The sequence below is a fragment of the Neolamprologus brichardi genome, chromosome 3, assembly GCF_056152115.1.
Source record: "Neolamprologus brichardi isolate AB-2024 chromosome 3, ASM5615211v1, whole genome shotgun sequence".
Taxonomy (NCBI): Eukaryota; Metazoa; Chordata; class Actinopteri; order Cichliformes; family Cichlidae; genus Neolamprologus; species Neolamprologus brichardi.
Genome location: NC_142106.1, coordinates 15,403,105 through 15,422,875, shown reverse-complemented (window position 1 = coordinate 15,422,875; position 19,771 = coordinate 15,403,105). Strand labels below are relative to the sequence as shown.

At 39.0% G+C, this 19,771-nt stretch overlaps 1 protein-coding gene across 1 annotated transcript; it reads right to left on the bottom strand.

Annotated features, from left to right (window-relative positions):
* Nucleotides 1–363: 363 nt before the first annotated feature.
* On the bottom strand, nt 364–18,809 carry LOC102791582 (uncharacterized). Its single transcript, XM_006808850.2, has 10 exons — nt 18,504–18,809; nt 18,075–18,155; nt 17,368–17,507; nt 12,748–12,856; nt 12,275–12,510; nt 8,908–8,975; nt 5,288–5,373; nt 3,826–4,061; nt 3,386–3,489; nt 364–1,654 (listed from the first exon to the last, which is right to left on the bottom strand). Exons 1-10 carry the CDS (start codon nt 18,748–18,750, stop codon nt 364–366), a joined length of 2,598 nt encoding a protein of 865 aa, XP_006808913.2. The 5' UTR covers nt 18,751–18,809.
* Nucleotides 18,810–19,771: the final 962 nt, after the last annotated feature.

Here is a 19,771-nt window from a genome sequence, read left to right as displayed (position 1 = left end):
CAAGTAACACAAGTTGAAAAAATTAAAATGTTCATCTACATATTTGGTAAAAAACAAAACAAAACGAAATAATCTCCAAAAGAAATCATCAATAACTGAATAAGTCACTCGTTTTTTGTTAATACACAGAATTTTTCCTTTTCAGGGAAAACTCACCATAGTGAGGCCATCATAATCACATTTACATTTAACTATCCAAAAATAGTCTGAAAAATTCGTTAACACTTTCATACTTTTTTGACTTAAGAAAACAAACAAATATAAAAGGTTGTAGCACATGAACTCGGGAAACTAAAATGTTTAACTGACTGATTTTTAAAACCCTGTGCTAAAATGTCTCTTAGATGTCTCCACAGATGTCTCTTAGAGCGTGGACTGGGTGGCGGACTTGTGTTCTTCGGGCTGGTGGGTCTTCATGTGTGATTTCAAACAGTGGCTCTGAGTGAAGGCTTTCTCGCATAATGTGCACTGATACGGTCTCTCTCCATTGTGGATCCTCATGTGAATCTTCAGGTGTGCCTTGCGAGAGCACGCCTTCCCACAGATCTCACACACAAACTGTTTGATGCCCGCATGGATCTTGACGTGGGAGTTCAGGGCAGCCCTTTGTTTAAAAAAGCGTCCACATATGGTGCAGCCGTATGGAGCCTCACCGCTGTGCACTCGCAAGTGTTTCTGTAGTTCGCCGTTGCTCACAAAACCTTTATTGCATGTGACGCAGACAAAAGGCTTCTCGTTGCTGTGCGTCTTCAGGTGAGCCTTCAGGGTCTGATTTGTCGTGAAGGTTTTGCAGCAGATGTGGCAGAGGTACGGTTGGTCTCTGGCTGTGTGAATCTTCTCATGAGTCTTCAAAGACCATTGAAGTCTGAATTGCTTTCCGCAGATGTGGCAGCAATACTGCCGCTCACCAGTGTGAGTCAGCTTGTGTCGGCTCAAAGCCCTGCGATCAGAGACAGACTTACCACAAATCTTACAGTGGTATCGCTCTTTCCTGGTGTGGGTTTTGGTGTGAGCTGTGAGCTGTCCCTTAAGAACAAATGATTTGGGGCATATATCACATTGGTATAGTTTCTCCTCCACATGAATCGAACGGTGAATCCTCAGGGCAGACATTCGAGGAAAGGTTTTGCTACAAACGTTACATTTGAACAGCTTGTTTGCTGTGTGAAAAGACACATGGCTCCGGAAGCTCTTTCTGGAGTAGAAAGACTTCCCGCAAATTAAACACTTGTAAGTTTTTTGGTAATTTTGAAGATGTTCCTTCAACCTTTCCACAGAGTCCAAAGTCTTTCCACAAACTCCACAAACACTCTGCGGCTCATCCACATGACTCCAGATGTGTCTCATCAAACTGGCCAGGTGAGTGTACCCAACTCCACAAACTTTACAGGAAACTTTACCCTTAAACCTCTTTATCCAACACTTGGCTACTTGCTTCTTTTTTGTTTGTTTTTCTTTTTTTGTTTTTGGCAGTTGCGGCTTGGGATCAGGTTTCCAGTCATCGTCTCCATCCAACATCTCATCTTCATTCATGCCATCACTGGAGTTAACTTCGCTGTCACTGGCATCTTCTTCAGTTCGCAGGTCCTGGTTTTCTGATGTTGAGTTGGTGGCCAGAACGTCGACTGTGGTGTCATCGTCATGCTGAGTTGGGCTGCCGAGGAACATAAATTTGTAGTTACTTTGTGCAAATTCGAAATGACTTTAAGACAAAGTCTTAAGTGTTCACTGATTCCCAGTTACAGTTGTCCCTCGTTTATCGTGGGAATTACATTCTAAAAATAACCCACAATAGGTAAAATTCGCAAACTGGTAAGCTTTATTTTTTTTACAAATATTATAGATGTTTTAAGGCTGTAAAACCCCTCACTACACACTCTGTAGACTTTTCTCAGACATGCATGAACATTTTCACACTTCTTTCACACACTTTCACACAAAGTTCAAACCTTTGTAGAAAAATAAGTCCAGTATTATAGAATGAAACCAAAGATCAAACCCTGTTTTCAGGTGCAGAACATACGAATAGAGCAGCTGCCAGAGAATTCATCATTAATGAATCAATGGAAGAAGGAGAAGAAGAGTTGAATGAGTTGAGTAAAGTTTGACTTATCTGACTGTTTGGTTTTTGTTTGTTTTTTTGCTTAATGCACCTTATAATCCGTGAGCTTTATGGTCCGAAAAATACGGTAACTTCTATCCTCCTTTAGCTTGTCCAGAAGTCCAACTTTTTGTGCATCTTCCTCTTTTGGGTGCTACTGCAGGTGCCTTTGACGTCGACACTGTTGTGTTTGCTTTCTTCTGCTAGCGAAGATTTATGTAAATTTGACAAGGCGAACACATCCTGTACTGTACTGGAGACATGGTACGAGATTGATTGACAATGGTTTACAGTAGATCAGGACATAGAACAAAATGCGCTGTGAAAAGCATGCAAAATTGCGCCCAAAAAATCCGTGAAACAGCAAGGCCGCGGAAATGAAACGCATTATAGTGAGGGACCACTGTAATCCAATCTGGAAAAACACTTGATATTTAATGGGCTTGGTTTTTAGTCACATGTTGTTGCAAAACAAAAAAAAGAGTTTTCCTCCCAGGAAAGCATATCTTGCTCTACAACCTTTATATACCTTTCAGCTTTCATAGTTCCTTCCAAAACAAGCACACTGCCAATACCGTGTGCACTTATGCACCCCGTTACCATCAGACACGCTGATAACACGATGGATGGTCTCCCTGGCGGACGCAACGTTCATGATCACCAACAATAATATTAAATTTGGACTTCTTTGAATGACTCTTGGCCCACAGCACACGATGGCACCTCTGGGCCATGTTCAAATATGACTTATTTTTGCATGACGGAGCTTTAGCTAGTATCTGCAGATGGCACGGAGGATTGTGTTAACTGACATTGTCTGAGGGCCCCAGAGATCACTGGGATCCAATAAAGGTCATCTGAATTGTCCCTTACAAACTGAGACATTTAACGTCTAACACTCAAAACGGCTTTATTTGCTGTGAAACACAAACACTAAAAGCAGGAAACAAAACACAAAACTAGGAAACTAGGAGATTAGACTAGATCTTAGACTTATATATTTTAATTAATTAATTAAATGCATTAATTAAATTGCTGAAAAATTTCCACCTGTAAAACTGTAAATTGCAAATTCTAGAGCCATTTTCTTTTCTCAGATTTCGCCATCTTTAATTTTTAGTTAAAGTAAGTTATGGTGTCATCTGGCTACAATTGATTTTTTTTTCATGCTGTTCATCTTCTTTTTTATTGTTTCAGAAGACGTTTTTGTAAAAGCCTTTGTAAAAAAAAATATCAGTAGCAAATCTCTTTAATTTCAGTTTTTTTATCAGTTTTTTAAATTACCTGGAAAGCAGTTTAGCTTTAACACTTCGCAGTGCCTCGGCATCACTGGACGGTGGGTCAACATTTGTCAGTGAGTGAAGGGTCTTCTTTTCCTCCTTCCCTGTCTGTAAGGGTTAATTCCACAAATTATTTTTACAAATTTATTTACAAAAACAACAAAAGTACAAGTTTAGATTAGATTTTTTAAATTCAACCGTCTTTTCAAAAATTCTCTTCTTCTAGTCAACCCACAACTACAGACATTTACAAGCCAGTAAGAACCATATGCCAGATGTTACTTCCTTGCTAGAAAATCACCTGACTCAAAAATATCGACAAGCTAGGAGCAAAGCAGATTGTGAAAGCTGCTGCTCTACAGAAAAGCAGAAATCACGTGCTAACAAATGTAAATGTTGTGTCAAAATGTCTCATATGAATTGTTTAGAACTGTATCAACCTACCTTTGGCCTAATGTAGAGGGCCGAGTTTCCAACAGCATTGATGGCGTTGTAGATCGCCTCTGGAGTTCTTGGCTCTATTTGCAACAGCTGGAGCCTTTTGTGTGAGCTTGATATGAGAAAGTCCAAAGGTTCTTCAGAGCCCAGCTGAGGGAAGGTGGACCTCAGCAGCTCCAGGAAGTCGTCCTCTTGTAGACCACGAGGACACGTCAGATTCTGCACCGGACATTTCTTAAACACTGAAATAAAAAGAGTTCAACCTTTGATGGATATAAAACCTGAAAGAAACTAACAGTTATTTAACTAACAGGTAAATAGTTATTTGACTAACAGTTATTTGAGTCTATAAAACAAAAGACAACAAAAAAAAAATTAGCAGAGTGATCAACCACAGTCCAAGAAGACCTCATCAAACAACCTCATCAAACAACTACTGGTCACTGAGAGGTTTTGTAAACTTGCATTAACATAAATCACACTCACACAAACACACTTCTTTGTAACTTATTAAGGCTTCAGCTACACCAGCCTAGAGACTCCCTGGCAGCTTCTGGTTGCTAGGTAAAAATGTGCAATCCCTGACTAGTTGCTAGTTATCCAAAATCAGTTGCTACACCTTCGATTTCTTTGTAATTGCTTTGGAGCGATATCTGATAACCTCAGGCAATCACTTAGTAACCAGCTGTGGAATATATACAGTGATGTGGAAAAGTGTTTACCCCCTTCCCGATTTCCAGCTCTATGGTAAATGGCCTGTATTTATATAGCGCTTTTCTAGTCCCTAAGGACCCCAAAGCGCTTTACACATCCAGTCATCCACCCATTCACACACTGGTGATGGCAAGCTACATTGTAGCCACAGCCACCCTGGGGCGCACAGACAGAGGCGAGGCTGCCGGACACTGGCGCCACCGGGCCCTCTGACCACCACCAGTAGGCAACGGGTGAAGTGTCTTGCCCAAGGACACAACGACCAAGACTGTCCAAGCTGGGGCTCGAACTGGCAACTTTCCGATTACAAGGTGAACTCCCAACTCTTGAGCCACAATCGCCCATCTAAATGACGTGTTGTTATTAAGGGGAAAAATGGTCTGCAAGTCAGAGTTCCAACACAAAAATCACTGCTGAGCAAAAGGTACATCTCAGTTTTGCCAGAAAACTGTTAAAGACTCTTTGCAAGTTATCAAGAACATTTGATTGCAGTTGCTACTAAGTGTGGCCCAACCAGTTACTAGGTTTAGGGGAAATCATTGCATTTTGTGTTCACTTGTGTTATCTTTGTCTAAAACTATGTTTGATGATCTGAAACATTCAAGTGTGACAAACAAAAAATATCATATCAAGAAAGGGACAAACCCCTTTTCACACCACTGTACATATATTTTTATTTAGCAATCATAGTTTGCCAGTCTCTAGGACTAATCGACTAATCATTTTAGCTCCATAATGAAGAACATGACCGTACCAGTGTTCGAGAGCGTGTCAATCTGAGAGTCCTCAAGGATGCGGATCCGGAAATCTATAGGAGTCTTTGCGTCATTGTATTTCACCCTATCAAACGCAAACACGCAGAGAAGAAGGAAAATACATTTTTTAATGGCTTTAATTGGCTGAAAGTGTCACAGCATTGTGTTTTCAATTTTTACAACAAAACGTGGCCAAAATGTATGACTGGCTCTAGGTTTGGTGCAGCAGTGCTATACGTCTTTAGAGCCAGCAAATACACAAGAGCGCACAATTGATGCCCTCTTTAGTTTGATTACCTTTTTTTTTTACACTTTATTTTTATTGACAGTCCTGTATATCTTTTACAGAACATTCAGACCCCCAACAAGCACAGAGCATCTAGCCTAACAAACAAAAAAACGACATATCCTTTTATGGTACAATCAGGTCAAATAGGTGAATTACAGAAATGACACATGGTACCAGAAATTATAATATTTTTCCATTTAAGTAAAGATCCCATTTTTTTCAGCATTTCTCAAATTTATCGGCAGCAAGTCTTAATGAGAAAGTCAGTCTCTCCATTGTGTAAATTTCCTTGATAATGCCTATCCAGTCCAAGAATGACGGTGGATCCACGTTTAGCCATTTGCGAGTTATGGCTGTCTTTGCACCAGCCAATAGTATCAATAAAAGATATTTGTCTGAATTCCTCAGTCCTTGTGGCAAATCACATAGATAAAACACAGTGAAATCAGGGGCCAAGTTCAAGCCCATCACGGTATTGATTTCTTTGATCACTACTAGCCAATAGGGGACAATCTTAGCAAATTCCCAAAAAATATGAAAATGTCCTGCAGATACACCTCCACAGTTTCTCCAACACTGAGCCTTGTTGGGGTCTTTACTTTGTTTACTCTTAGCATTATGCATGACAAAAAAACCGCACTGTGTTTTTCCATGCAAATTCCCTCCATAGACCTGAGCTCGAGGTCATTACCACAGCCTTACATATATTGAACCAGCTGTTGTCATGTATTATTATTTCAGCCTCTTTTTCCCATCTAGCTTTGATATATGTTGTGTCATTATTCCTACATCTTTGTAAACATTTGTATAATCTGGATATGTGTTTCTTTGGTGCATTCCCCTTACAAGAGTCAATGAAGATTTTAACCAAGCCCGTGCCCTCCTCTTCTAGGAATTTTATGTTTCTTTCGTAATGGTGCCTCAGCTGGAGGTGTCTAAAGAAATCCTGTCTTTCCAAGTAAAAACTTCTCTGGAGTGCAAAATCCGAATCGTAAGCAGGCCAACGTAACGTCCGGGCACTTTTTTCAGTTTTCTCATATTTGAGTATCCTATGACATGTCTCTATGGGCGCTTTCATTAGTGCCGGGAGCAGGTCTGCATCTATATGTCTTTTAATGAGTGGTTGATCTCCAAGCAGTGATTGAAGCGGTGTCTCACAGTAGGATTGATCTATCTCTTTCCATTTAGCCTCACACATTGGATCACACCACCCAATCATCACTCGTAACTGTGCAGCCCTATAATAGTCCTCAAGACATGGCAGAGTGAATCCACCTTTGTCCTTTTGCAGTTGTAACGTCTGAAATTTTATTCTTGGTTTTTGTTTGGCCCAAATAAAATTAGAGATCATCCTATTCTAATCGTTAAATTGCTTGGAGGGTACGTGGCACTGGAACAAATAGCGAACCTTTGGCAAAAGATTCATTTTTAAGTAGTACCGATTATGCATATTCATTGGCAAAAATGACCAGCGCTGTAGGTCTGCCTTAATTTCTGATGTCAGTGGGACATAATTGCATTCATAGAGGTCGGATAGATCTGTGGGTATATGGATTCCTAGATATTTTCTAGAGGTGTTACTCCAGTTAAACTTGGCTATCTTTTGAATGTCTTGTGATGGGCGGTAATTATATAAGAGAATCTGAGTTTTCTGTAAATTTAATTTACATCTGGAATATATGCCAAATGTTTTCAATAATGAAAAAAGATTAGGCAGACTGATTTCCGGGTTAGTTAGCGTTATGAGAACATTGTCAGCATACAGACCAACTTTATACATTATATTGTTAATTACTACACCTCTAATGTCTTTAGATTCCCTGATAGCTTGCGCCAGGGGCTCAATGAAAAGCACAAAGAGAGTGGGACTGAAAGGGTATCCCTGGCGGCAGCCTCTCTCTAGTTGTAGTGTATCTGTCACCATTAATTTTAATCCAGTGGGTGAGTTGTATAGAGACTGTAAGCATCTGATGATTTGGCTGTTAAAACCGAATCTCTCTAAGGCCAAATAAAGATAATTCCAGCAGACAGAGTCAAACGCCTTTTTCGGCATCAAGACTGACAGCTACTGATTCAATATTTTTCATTGTATTTATTAGATGGAGAGCCCGCCTCACGTTATCATGAGTTTGCCTACTTCGAACAAAACCTGTTTGATCTGTATCCGTTAGTTCTGAAGTTATAAATTCCAACCGTTTAGCTAATATTGTTGCAAATATCCCATAGTTGATATTCAAGACTGATACGGGTCTATAGGAACCACATTCTGTTCTATTTTTACCCGGTTTGGGAATTACTGAAATAACTGCTTGTTTCCAGGATGGTGGTATCTCCCCCCCTGTAAGCACATGGTTAAAGCAATCCCTCAGCAGAGAGGTTACTAGATCTCTGAAGTGTTTATACCACTCTGCCGGGTAGCCATTCTCACCAGCCATCTTATTACCTTTCAATTTTGAAATGGCCTTGTTAATCTCCTCCGCAGTTATTGTTTGTGTATCTTTTATTTTGTTCTGTTCCTATCGATGGTAAATCAAGTGAGGAAAGAAATACATTAACAGAGGGCACATCTATCATGTGTGGTTCTGCGTACAGTCGGGTATAATAGGTCACAAAAGATTATTTTATGCTTTTTGTGTCATGACATATCTTGTCATTTGCTGGGTTTTTAATTTTCTGAATAAATCTGTCAGCCTGCTGTTTCCGTATCCTCCAAGCAAGGAGTCTCTTAGATTTGGGACCATTTTCATAATAATTCTGCTTAACGAGTTTAGCCCTTTTCTCTATTTGGTCATCATATAACCTATTTAATATCTGTTGTGTTTCTTTAATTTTTCATATGTTCTGATTCTAGGTGTTTTCAGTCTCTTAGATACTTCTCTTTTTCCTTTTTTTTATATGAGGACCACAAAATTAGCTTCCCTCCAAGAACTGCCTTCGCTGTATCCCATAAAATACTAGGAGAAATATCACCATTGTTATTGTACTCCATGTATTCCTTAAATTCTTCTTTTACAAACTTTTTGAATTCTACATCATTTAGTAGACTAGTATTAAGCCTCCATAAGGTCTCTTTGCGATCTGAATCCAAATGGAGTGTCAGGTACACCCCTGCATGGTCCAAAATATCTCTCACCCCTATATCACAATTTATAATTCTATGCTTATCAAAGTGTCACATAAAAAAATAGTCCGGTCTTGAATACATATGGTGGGAATGTGGAAAAAAAGGTATATTTCTTTTCCAGTGAGTGTGCATCCCTCCATACGTCAACCAACCCCAATTCCTTAAGCATTCTTTTAACATATACTGCTTCTGGTTAGTTTGATTACCTTTTGATATATTTTGCTCGATCAGCTGATGGTGCTGCAGGTTTGGATCTGGAGTTGTCATCTTGTTTCTGGAGAAACAGACACAGCAGAAAAACATCTCAAACTTCACCATTATTAGCCAGCCAGTGTTTAGTTTTCCCAACAGAAAAAAAAATGCCCCAACTGACATAACATTTCATCATTTGAAAGCTTTAGCTTTCCATAGAGATTCGGTCTCTATGGAAAAACTTACAGAATTGCAAAAAATCTCCTGGACTGGACAAACAACCCTAAATGTGTAAAAAAAATGTGTTACCCTGTTGATATAACCATGCCAGATGAATATGCACTAATTGGTAAAAATACAACCCAATTGGTATGAAAATAATCAGAACATGTCTGAACAGGCAAAATTATTGAATATTTATTCTGAAAATGCCATTAAGAGACCCATCAACAAACGGATCAGACTTCCAACCGTCAGAGAGGTGAAAACATGGCAAGAGGGGGTCATATCTGTTCTGCAAGATTGCTTTGAATGCACAAATTGGGATATGTTTTTTGAAGTTGCTACATACTCAGACGCGGTGGACCTGGAGGAGTACACAACCTCAGTGACCAGCTACATCAGCAAATGCATTGAGGATGTCACTGTGTTCAAGACCGTCATCATCTATGCAAACCATAAACCCGGTTCTCTGCAAAGCTACGCAACCTGATGAAAATCAGAGACTCTACCTTTAAGTCCAAAAATAGAGAAGTTTACACTACAGCCAGAGCAGACCTATCACAGGCCATCAAAGAGGCAAAGCGGCAGTATGCAGATAAGATCAACACACATTTCACAAGTACAAAGGATACTCGGTGCATGTGGCAGGGCATCCAAACAATCACGGGCTACAAGCCAACACCTCCGGTAGGGGTGGGCGATATAAATGATATACGATAGAAACTATATAAGTTTGGCCAACAATAGAGATTTTGACTATACCGCTCTATCGCGATAGCGCATGTTGATGACATCATCAAGCTGCGCCTGTTTTGGTCGAAAGCATAGCAGCGGCTACAACCATTATCATCTGCAAATTATGGCGGGCGACAGTCATGGCAAAGAGATGAAGCACTTTTGAAATATGGGGAAAGCAAAAAACTGCGCTTCGTCCACTTCCATAACATTGATTCATTAATGTTGAATTCTCTCACAGCTGCTCTATTCCCGTGTTGTTGCAGTATATTAATAACTAACCTCGTATTGTGGATGAATAATCTCAGTTGTTCTCCTGACTGAAGTTTGGCCCGTGTATAGCATCCTGCTATGCGACTGCATTTGTCCCTGACCACCAGAATCCCTCACGTTAACTTTTATCGAGTGGAAAAAAAGTTGGCGTTCATCCTCCAGCTTCACTGTGCTAATGTTATGCTAACATAGTTGTGTCGCTAGCAATCACGTAGCACAACATTATATACCAGGTAGTCCAACTTCAGTAACCCTGCAAACGCCACTGCTGTTTAGTTTTCTGTCTTCATTTATGTTGGAAGTGGTAGCAGAGCTGTACGTTTGAATTAGTTTCAAAAATTTCTCAGTTGGAACATGGTATGTCATGTTTACGTGGAAGCTAGCGAGCTAACTTCCTGTTAACTTGTAACTCCGTTAAATTTAATAAATTCTGTTTTCATGGATGCATGAATGTTAAACTTAATTGTTACACCTGATAAAGCAGCAACGCTAATGATTTTATTAAAGATGAAAGAATTTAGACCGTTTTTAGGTCTCAGTGTTCGTTTGACTTTGGGACCTGAAGTGGACGGAGTTTTGGACCCAGATTACTCCGTGAAGCTCCTCACTACGGCAGCCGTAATGCTCTGACAATCCATCAAGCAGTGCGGCTTACCAAAGTTGTACTAAAACATTTTTTAACAGATTTCTGCACGCCAAAATTGGTTTGAGGTCAGTGAGCACAACCAGAATTCATACATAAGGCACACTCTCGATTTTTGAGAAAATTAAAGGACTTTAAGTGTGCCTTATAATGTGGCACTACAGAAGAAAATAATATATCGCGAAATATATCATTACCGCACGTGCTTCAAATTATATCGCGATATGGATTTTAGGCCATATCACCCAGCCCTAACCTCCGGCATGCAGCAGTGATCTCTCACTGCTGGACCAACTAAATGACTTCTTTGCACGTTTTGAGGCAGAGAACAAAGAGTCAGCAAGGAAGATGCCCCCCTCCCCCAATGACCAAGTACTCTGTTTGTCCACAGCAGATGTCAGGATGACACTTCAACACCCGGTGGACTGGTGTCAGAATAACAACCTGTCTCTAAATGTTCAGAAGACTAAAGAGATGGTTGTTAACCATGATGGTTAACTTCAGGAAGAGGTCAACGACCCACACCCCACTGCACATCAACAGATCTGCTGTTGAGATGGTCAACAGTGTGAAGTTCCTGGGTGTGCACATATCAGCTGACCTCTCCTAGAACCTGAACACCACCACCATCATGAAGAAAGCCCAACAACGTCTTCACTTTCTTAGGAAACTGAGGAAGACCAGTCTCCCTCCTCTCATCATTTTACCAGGGAACCATTGAGAGCGTCCTGCTACATCACTATCTGGTACGGGAACTGCACCCTCGCTGAAAAGAGGTCTCTGCAGCGGATAGTGAGGACAGCTCCCAACTATGGCAGACACATCATCCGACGTGAGAACAGCATAGTGAAGGACACTTTCCACCCCTCACATGCACTGTTCTCCCTCCTTCCATCTGGCAGACGGTTTTGCAACATCAAAACCATAACGACCAGACACTGCAAGAGCTTCTTTCCCCAAGCAGTCAGAGCCCTTAACTCACTACCACAAAAGGACTGATACACATACACCCTTATGAACATCTTACAATACTCATTAAAAGACTAAAAAAACAACAACAAAAACTTCCACAAATCCACTACAAACTGGACCTGAAAACAAAATGCTTATATGCACTCAGTCACATAATTCTGAACACACATCTAAATTGTACTATCTTTGTTTATCGTACAGTTAATATTGTATAGTTACCATTATAATATTGTAAAGAATTGTATAGTTAGTAATTAGTACCATTTTTATGCCTTAATTTTACCGAAATTTAGCATATTATTTATTTGTAATACCTAGTTTTTTATCTCTTCGAAAATATATCCTTTATATTTTTATAAATGCACCATGGGGGGCTTAGGGTGAAACAGCATTTTGGTACACTGTATACTTTGTATACTATTGTATTGACAATAAAGCTCTTGGATCTTGAAGAGAATGCAGTCCTTCCCAACAAAACATCCCTCCACAAGTGTCAAAATGCCTCTTAATAATTGTTTAGAACTGTATCAACCTACCTTCGGTCTGATGTAGAGGGCCGAGCTTCCTGCAGTCTTGATGGCCTTGTAGATCACCTCTGGGGTCCTTGGCTCTACTTGCAAAGGCTGGAGCCTCCTGTTTGTGCTGGATGTATAAAAGTCCAAAGGTTCATCAGAGCCTAGCTGAGGGAAGGTGGACCTCAGCAGCTCCAGGAAGTCGTCCTCCTGTAGACCAGGAGGACACCTCAGATCCTGCACCGGACATTTCTTAAACACTGAAATACAAAGAAGTCATTGTGAAATCGTGAAACCAATAAAAACATTGTGAAACCAAGAAAAAAAAGGCACTTTCATGATCATTTGTAAAACTTAAGAGTCCACCTGGAGGTCCTGAAATAACGATGAATGTCACTCTGAAACAGTTTGCTGGACCACTTTACATTCAAACACATTTAATATTGGTAAGAAAATTAAAAAAAAAATATCTGAAAAACAAAGAACATGAAGTATACCAAGGTTAGAGAGTATTTCAGTCTGGGAATCCTCCAAGATGCGGATCCGGAAATTTGGAAGGGTCTGCGTGCCTCCAGTCAGAGCTTCGCTGGGCCTCTTCACTTCAAACTGATTGCAGAAACAAGTTTATTTACAGATAATCTCTTGATAAAAGCTCAAAATATACATTAGACAACAAACAAAATAGAACTGAGAGGTCTGCACACTCTGACTTCTGGCCTGGTTAGATACAAACTGAACCACAAAACATGACTAAAAAGCATTGATGCATGCTCAATCATCCAGGTAAGGAAATCCCAAAAAGTTGACTCTGTTCAGATGATTAGAATCGACATTTCGGGATGAATAAAAAAGGTGAATGTCTTTGCTGTTATTTAACTTGAGTGAAAAAAATGGTTCACCATCCCAAAACCACTTAAAAGTTTAATTCTAGCCCTTCTGAGTGGGATGTAGACTCACGATTTTAGCTACTAGTGCCTGTGTTTGAAAGTGAGATTTCCTGAAACAGTAGCGGTAACATCTATTCTTGCAAAGAGAACAACAGTCTCACATGTTGTCTATGTCAGAGTTTGGTACATCTCTAAAGCTTGTGATGCAAATGCTGAGTTGGAATTCTGACCCATACAGAAGAACATACTTCTCTTTCCTGTTGTAGCATCTACTAAAGTCCAACCAACATATTGGTGGGGCTGAGATATCAACTGATATAAAACATTTCCTGATATATCTGTTTTGACATTTAGATCGGCTATATATATTAAAACATTTTTCTACTTTGACAGACTTGACTCTTTAAATTATCACCAGTCCTTGTCACCAAAACTTTATCTAAATTCATTTTTTATCCTTTAAATGCCAGTGAGATTATATATTACCAGAAAAAGGGGATAAAATTCTAATTTTTTCACCATATAATTGATGAAACTACCTATTTTGTTTCAGCTGAGCATGAGAGACAAGGCTGTCTTGCAATTGTTAAGGTCACTAGTGTGTCCCCCATTTCTTCCAGGATCATTACTCTTGTAGGTTTTAGAGGACTGCTACAACTGTGAAGTGGTTTCCACTGGACAAAGGCATTGTATTCCAAGACATCCGGGAGATTGTAGAAAAGAGCAGTGATGCTCTTCTTTCCATCTTTTCAGAAAGAAAAAATGATCTGGAAGCTGTTAGACTTACTTAAAGCGGTAGTCCTTTGTGCACCTGCATAAACTCCCCGACACATTTACAAACGGTCTTTGAACGGTCCTATGATATTTTTTTTTTGAGTGTTAATATTTTGCATATGGTATCTTGTTATGAAAAGTACAAGAGTGCTTTTAGCACGTGCTTCAAAGCTACGTTTGACTGGGAACCTAAAAGCTCAATAAATTCACTGCAGTCTATGTAATATAAATATAAATATATATAAATATAAAATCTCGCCAAGACATGTTGAGGAGCTAATCTAGCTATTTGAATCAGCTGTGTTGGATCGAGGACACATCTAAAACCTGCAGGACACCGGCTCTCGAGGCCTGGAGTTTCCTACCCCTGTATTAGATCCTTCAAATCAAACCTCTGTCAATCTTTTGATCCATTGGGGTGTGGTAAGCCATCAAACGCCCCTATTTGAAAATAAGGATATTACATGAAATTGCTTGTATGGCCAAAAATGGGTAAATGATGTAATTTTGTAAAATCAAAATCAAAACAAAAACATTAAAAACTATAATTTTTATGTGTTGAGTTTCGAATGAAAGCAATTTTAGCCATTTTTTGCCATGATAGAGGCAAGAACAATGTTTAGTGAATATATTTTTGATGTATTTAAGAAGCTGAAAGTTATTAAAGCTGAAAAAAATCAAGACCCTTTCATTCTACTTGCATTAACACAGCAAAAATGGTAATAAATAAATAAATAAATAAATAAATAAATAAAAGTGAAGTGGTTACAAATGGCCAGCACAAAGCCCAGAGGCTTAATACATAAAATGTATAAAAATCTTATTGATTACAGGGTAATGCATTAATGTTAATTGCAACTCTAAGCTTTAAATTTTCAAGTTTCAAGTATAAAAGAATGCTGTTACATTTACACTGTAATGTTTTGCTGTAAGTATGGACATGGAAACTAGTAAACAACATTTTGAAATAAATTTAATTGGAATTCTGTACACTGAAAAAAACAACAACCCAACAACACATTAAAAAAACAAAAACAAAAAACAAACAGCCAGTTCCTTCATCTCTCCATTAAATGTCAAACATCGCATTGACTCGTAATCCCTGCTCGTCAGCACATGCTTTTAAAAAGAGCTCCATGTCCTCTGCAAACTGAAAAACAAACAGGAAGAAGTCCCTCTACACAAAAACACTGCAGATGACAGGCTGTTCTCAGCATGCACCTGCATGCTGATGGTTTTTTTTGCACTAATAAAGTTGAGGAGTTGTAAAGTATTTTGTCTAGTGTCAATTATATCGTCAGCTATATCGTTATCGCAAATTTTCAAATATATAATCGTGATAAATATTTTTGGCCTTTTTTAAAAAAAAAAAAAGACTAAGACCACAGTGAGGGCATTTCATTTTCATGGACTTCATTTAGCACAGAGGGTAGAGCATATGCATGTTCTACCGAAGATTCAGAAAATGGTTTAGATGCTGGAGAGAAGACATTGACAGGGCGACGGGGCTTCTTGGAGAGTGCAGCGAGAGGGATGCGGGGCACCTTGGAGAGTGCAGTGGGGAGCAGTCCTGATAGTGGTGGCTGACTAGCTATTGAAGAATGTTGACATGACAATAAATGCCTTGCCATATCCCCACGTCGTATGATTGTCATGTTACAGACAGGACAGTGAAAATGTCCTGTTGTCCTACATGGCAGCCTGCACCGGCATATCATTTTGTCTGTAAGAGAGAAAAAAACACATGTAATTTAAATGTAGTTATATGGAATGCAATGAATTTATCTAACAATCAGACTGTACATGTTAAGAAAAATTTCCAAGCCATCCTCAACAATGAAAGCAAAATGGTGTGGATCACAAGAGCTGTCAAGAAATGTAGTGAACACGAACAAAAAATGTATTTAATGAAAACACATTTTTCTCTTGCTGATGAATGCACTGAACTGTACAATGTGAAAAGCAACTTTTAAGTCAACAAAGAGACTGCAGAAGTACTAAAAAGAAGTGCATGTTTATAACTTTAACTATAAGGTTTATATAATACTAACATACCTTTAAAAGGCAAAGCATTTTTAATGTGTCCGTTTATATGCTCCTCAATCACTGCCCTGACAGTAGGGGTGAAATTGGGGCACAGAGGGCAGTGAAAGAGTCTTCTGCAACATGTTGTGCATTCCTGCAATTCTGGCTTTGAGGCAGAATTCCAAATTGATATGTGCATCTAAAACAGAGAAAAACAGATAAACACCGTATACACATTTAGGTTCAGGTTTTAGCAGAAATAACACGTTACAGTTAGCATGTAAGAGATTTGGGGAGAAAATTCTTTACAAAAACATAATTTACAAGACACTTTTATTTGTGACATATGTATCTATTGACATATAACAGACAATTTAACCGAGGCTAACTAAAATCTGGGCAACAAAAAAGCAGATGTAATGTAATAACCATGAACAAAGTACATGTCATGCTAAAATGTAAGAAGCAGAAGTATAAAGTAGGCACAAGAAAGTGTAGCAGTAAAGTACAGATACCAGAAACTTCTACTCAAGTACAATAATGACGTATTTGTACTTTGTTACTTTCCATCTTTGATGCCAACAAAAAAAATCATATTCTAACGCAAAATGTGTATTTTTTGCCATCTCGCCCACAGAAGCCCTTAATCCAGCTCTCTTACTTTAACCAGGGCCCGGAAACAGACATATCTGTGTGTTTCTCTGCCATGGAACTAAATTTAAAAATGCCCGTTGCTGTAACGCAAAGTGCCAACATGATCAATGTAAGCAAACTAGATGATTCCTAGAATTATGAAATTGCTAACGGCAAATTTATATATGAAAGACTCTGTCCCAACCTTTACGATCCACTTGCAAGTTTTCCACTGTATCCATGCAGGTCACGTATTTCTGCCTACTGTGGAGGTCACGTGTTTCCGGTTACTGTGGAGGTAATATGGTACTCCACAGCGGCTGCAGCCAGACCCTTCTCGGGCTATCTTTTTAAGTCACGGTGCCATTTGGTGGATTTTTTTGGCAATACAATTGGTAGAAAAGACTCAAAAAGGTACCTTATTGAAATGATATAGGGTCTCAAAATGTACTCTACCAATTGTGTGACCAGAACTTTAATTAAAAACCTTGGAGAATACATTCAGATGACCTTCAGGTGGATCTAGAGAGCTAAGTTATAAGATTTGAACTGAAGGCTGCTTGAGGCAATTACAGCTTATGTAGACACACTTAGTAATATATCTAAATACTTAATCGGTTTTGGACTGTGTTGCATTTCTGCCAGGTTTTCACTTTATGTCTCAACTCAAACTAATTAATAACCATTTACTGCAAAAATTTTAATTTTCAGTATAAATCACACGAGAGCTGACTTGAATAATTTTAAGTTTTGACATTTTCACATATATAAGTTAGATATGTGAATTTCAAACCTTACAGGTATTTGATGATCTGGTTCCTTAAGTTGTTCTTCATGCTGTGTGGAGCTTGTGTCTGGTTGCACAAATGGCATCTCCACCCCCTCCTCTTCCACATTATCGTACACCGGGAGACCTGAGTTCACAGTGTCCTTCACATCTGGACACAGAAAGTCAGTTTTAACGCAGCAATGTTTGAGTTTTACATCAGAGGACTGTTTGACCACTAAAGTAAATTTTTACAACATCTGCATACACTTCTACAATTTTTATGCATGCACTGAAGCAAAACCCAATTTAACCTAAATTTCACAGCAGGAAATTGCTGAGTTCTAAACAAAAACATACACTTTGCCTTCTTATATGCTGTTTAGTGTTGCACAGCTGTGCTGAGTGCAGCTGTAACTGTTCGGTTAGCATCTGTGTATCACTACACCCTGTAAGAGGTGCAAGCTGATGCATTTTGTTGCATTTTTTAATGTCTTTAACTCACTAAAATAAAGGCTTTTTACTACAAACTCAATTCTACGTCAAATATGAATAAAACAAAATGCAGTTCATTTGCAAATCTCATAACTTCGAACCAGCACTCTAACACTCTGAGAGCTTCCAACTCCTCTTTTACTTCTACTTCATCTGCTTTTGTCAGTTCAGTTACTTGTACTGCTGGTGTTTTTTGGATTTTACAACGCAAAATCTCTAATGCAAAACCTCCTCACAAACACACCTGACTGCTGCGTGTGATGCTCATTCTCCTCGAGACTGGCTTCCATCAATACGTCACAGCTGTGCAGCTCTGGTATCAACTCTTTAAAAATAAAACACTTTTTTTTTAAATTAAGAGGGCCTGGAACTCAAAAAAATATTTATAGTGAAATATTCATAATAAGGTAAATGTAAAAGATTCCGAGGTGGTTAGCTGTTTTGATCTTTTGACCTTCACTAAGTCTGTCTGTTTCTACATTAAGTGCTGTGTAGAGAATGTGAAAGTGACCAAACCCACCCAATTCACAAAAATCTTTATGTTTACGTCAAAAAAACAATCTGTGTATCATTTGTTTCAGATGTTTTGATCTTTTTCTTTGCCAGTTAGTGAGTATAAATGTGTAATTTTGTAAAGAAAGTTCGGAACACCCATAAGCATAACTTTGCTGACCTCTTCTCTCAAGCTTGACCCGAGGCTGCAGGAGCTCCAGCAGTCTCCTCTGCCGGTCGATCTCCTGCCTGAAGCCCGCAACCTCCTCCTCGTAGTCGGCTATCGTCCTCTCCACCACTGCTAAGATCTCCCGGGCGGCTGTGCTCAGTTTCTCAGTGATGATTCCTCTCAGTATGTCGCTCTTGGATATGTTAGCGACGCCATCGAGTGGCTCCGAGCCTCCGCTGCTGCTCGTCCAGCAAAACATGTTTTTCTTTGTTTTTTCACGGTTTTGACGTCGAAAGCGTTTGACACGGCTACGGTGCAGCCGCTTATCGCGTCCGGGGAGAAACAACAGCTGTATCCTTTTCTGACCACTCTATCCGGACAGCTTTCAGTGACGATTCAACAACTCAACCAGTTTTAGTAATGTAATAATTATTTTACAAAGATTATTCTCCAAATGTTTGCTTTAAAAACTTTTTTTATTATTAGTTAGTGTCCTTCATATTTCTGTTTCTAATTAACACGGAAATTGCATTAATAACCGTTTCAATTCAATATGAATTAACAAAAAGTGTGTTCATTCAAGTTTTCTCTGGTAAATGGCCTGTATTTGTATAGCGCTTTTACTAGTCCCGCCTAGGGACCCCAAAGCGCTTTTACACGTCCAGTCATCCACCCATTCACTCTCACATTCACACACTGGTGGAGGCAAGCTACAGTTGTAGCCACAGCTGCCCTGGGTTCTCTGCTTTTCTTTTTTCTTAAAAAAGAAAAGCAGAGAAAACTAAGCTTTTCTTAAAGTAAATTTTCTTAAATTTGTCAATTAAAAAATGTAACAAAGGTTAAGCCAGAGTAAAGAAAATCCCCTTAAAGTTTCTCTTTGTTTCTCCTTTTTGTTTGGCTTTTATCAGTGGATGTTTTTATGTTTTCCGATGTACAGTATACTGCTCTTCTTTCAACTTTTAATATTTCCTTCTTCAAGAGACTTTTATGGGAGCTAGTTTCCACTAATGAGAAAAACAATCTTTTTTGTTTTACATCCACTTTTGTAATTAGCTCAAAATTTTGACTCAATATCTTTAGAAGAAACAAGTTTTAAGATGACATAATAACTCTAAATTTCAAACGTTAACATTGACGCACCATCCTGTGGTGCAAATTGGTTTTCCATGAACGTATAACCTGGTATATATATTTCAGCTGATACCTCATCAACACTGTGCCTCTTGATGATGTTTTGAGCATAAAAAAATATACAACCCCCCCCCCCCCAAACTTATTTA

What these genes read in the sequence shown, in the direction of transcription:
- LOC102791582 (XM_006808850.2), bottom strand. Translation starts at nt 18,750, where the DNA reads ATGTTTTGCTGGACGAGCAGCAGCGGAGGCTCGGAGCCACTCGATGGC. An exon ending in GGTCAAGCTTGAGAGAAGAG is followed by an intron (nt 18,156 to 18,503) that starts GTCAGCAAAGTT and finishes TTATTTTTAAAG; the next exon opens with AGTTGATACCAGAGCTGCAC. An exon ending in GCATCACACGCAGCAGTCAG is followed by an intron (nt 17,508 to 18,074) that starts GTGTGTTTGTGA and finishes TTCTGTGTCCAG; the next exon opens with ATGTGAAGGACACTGTGAAC.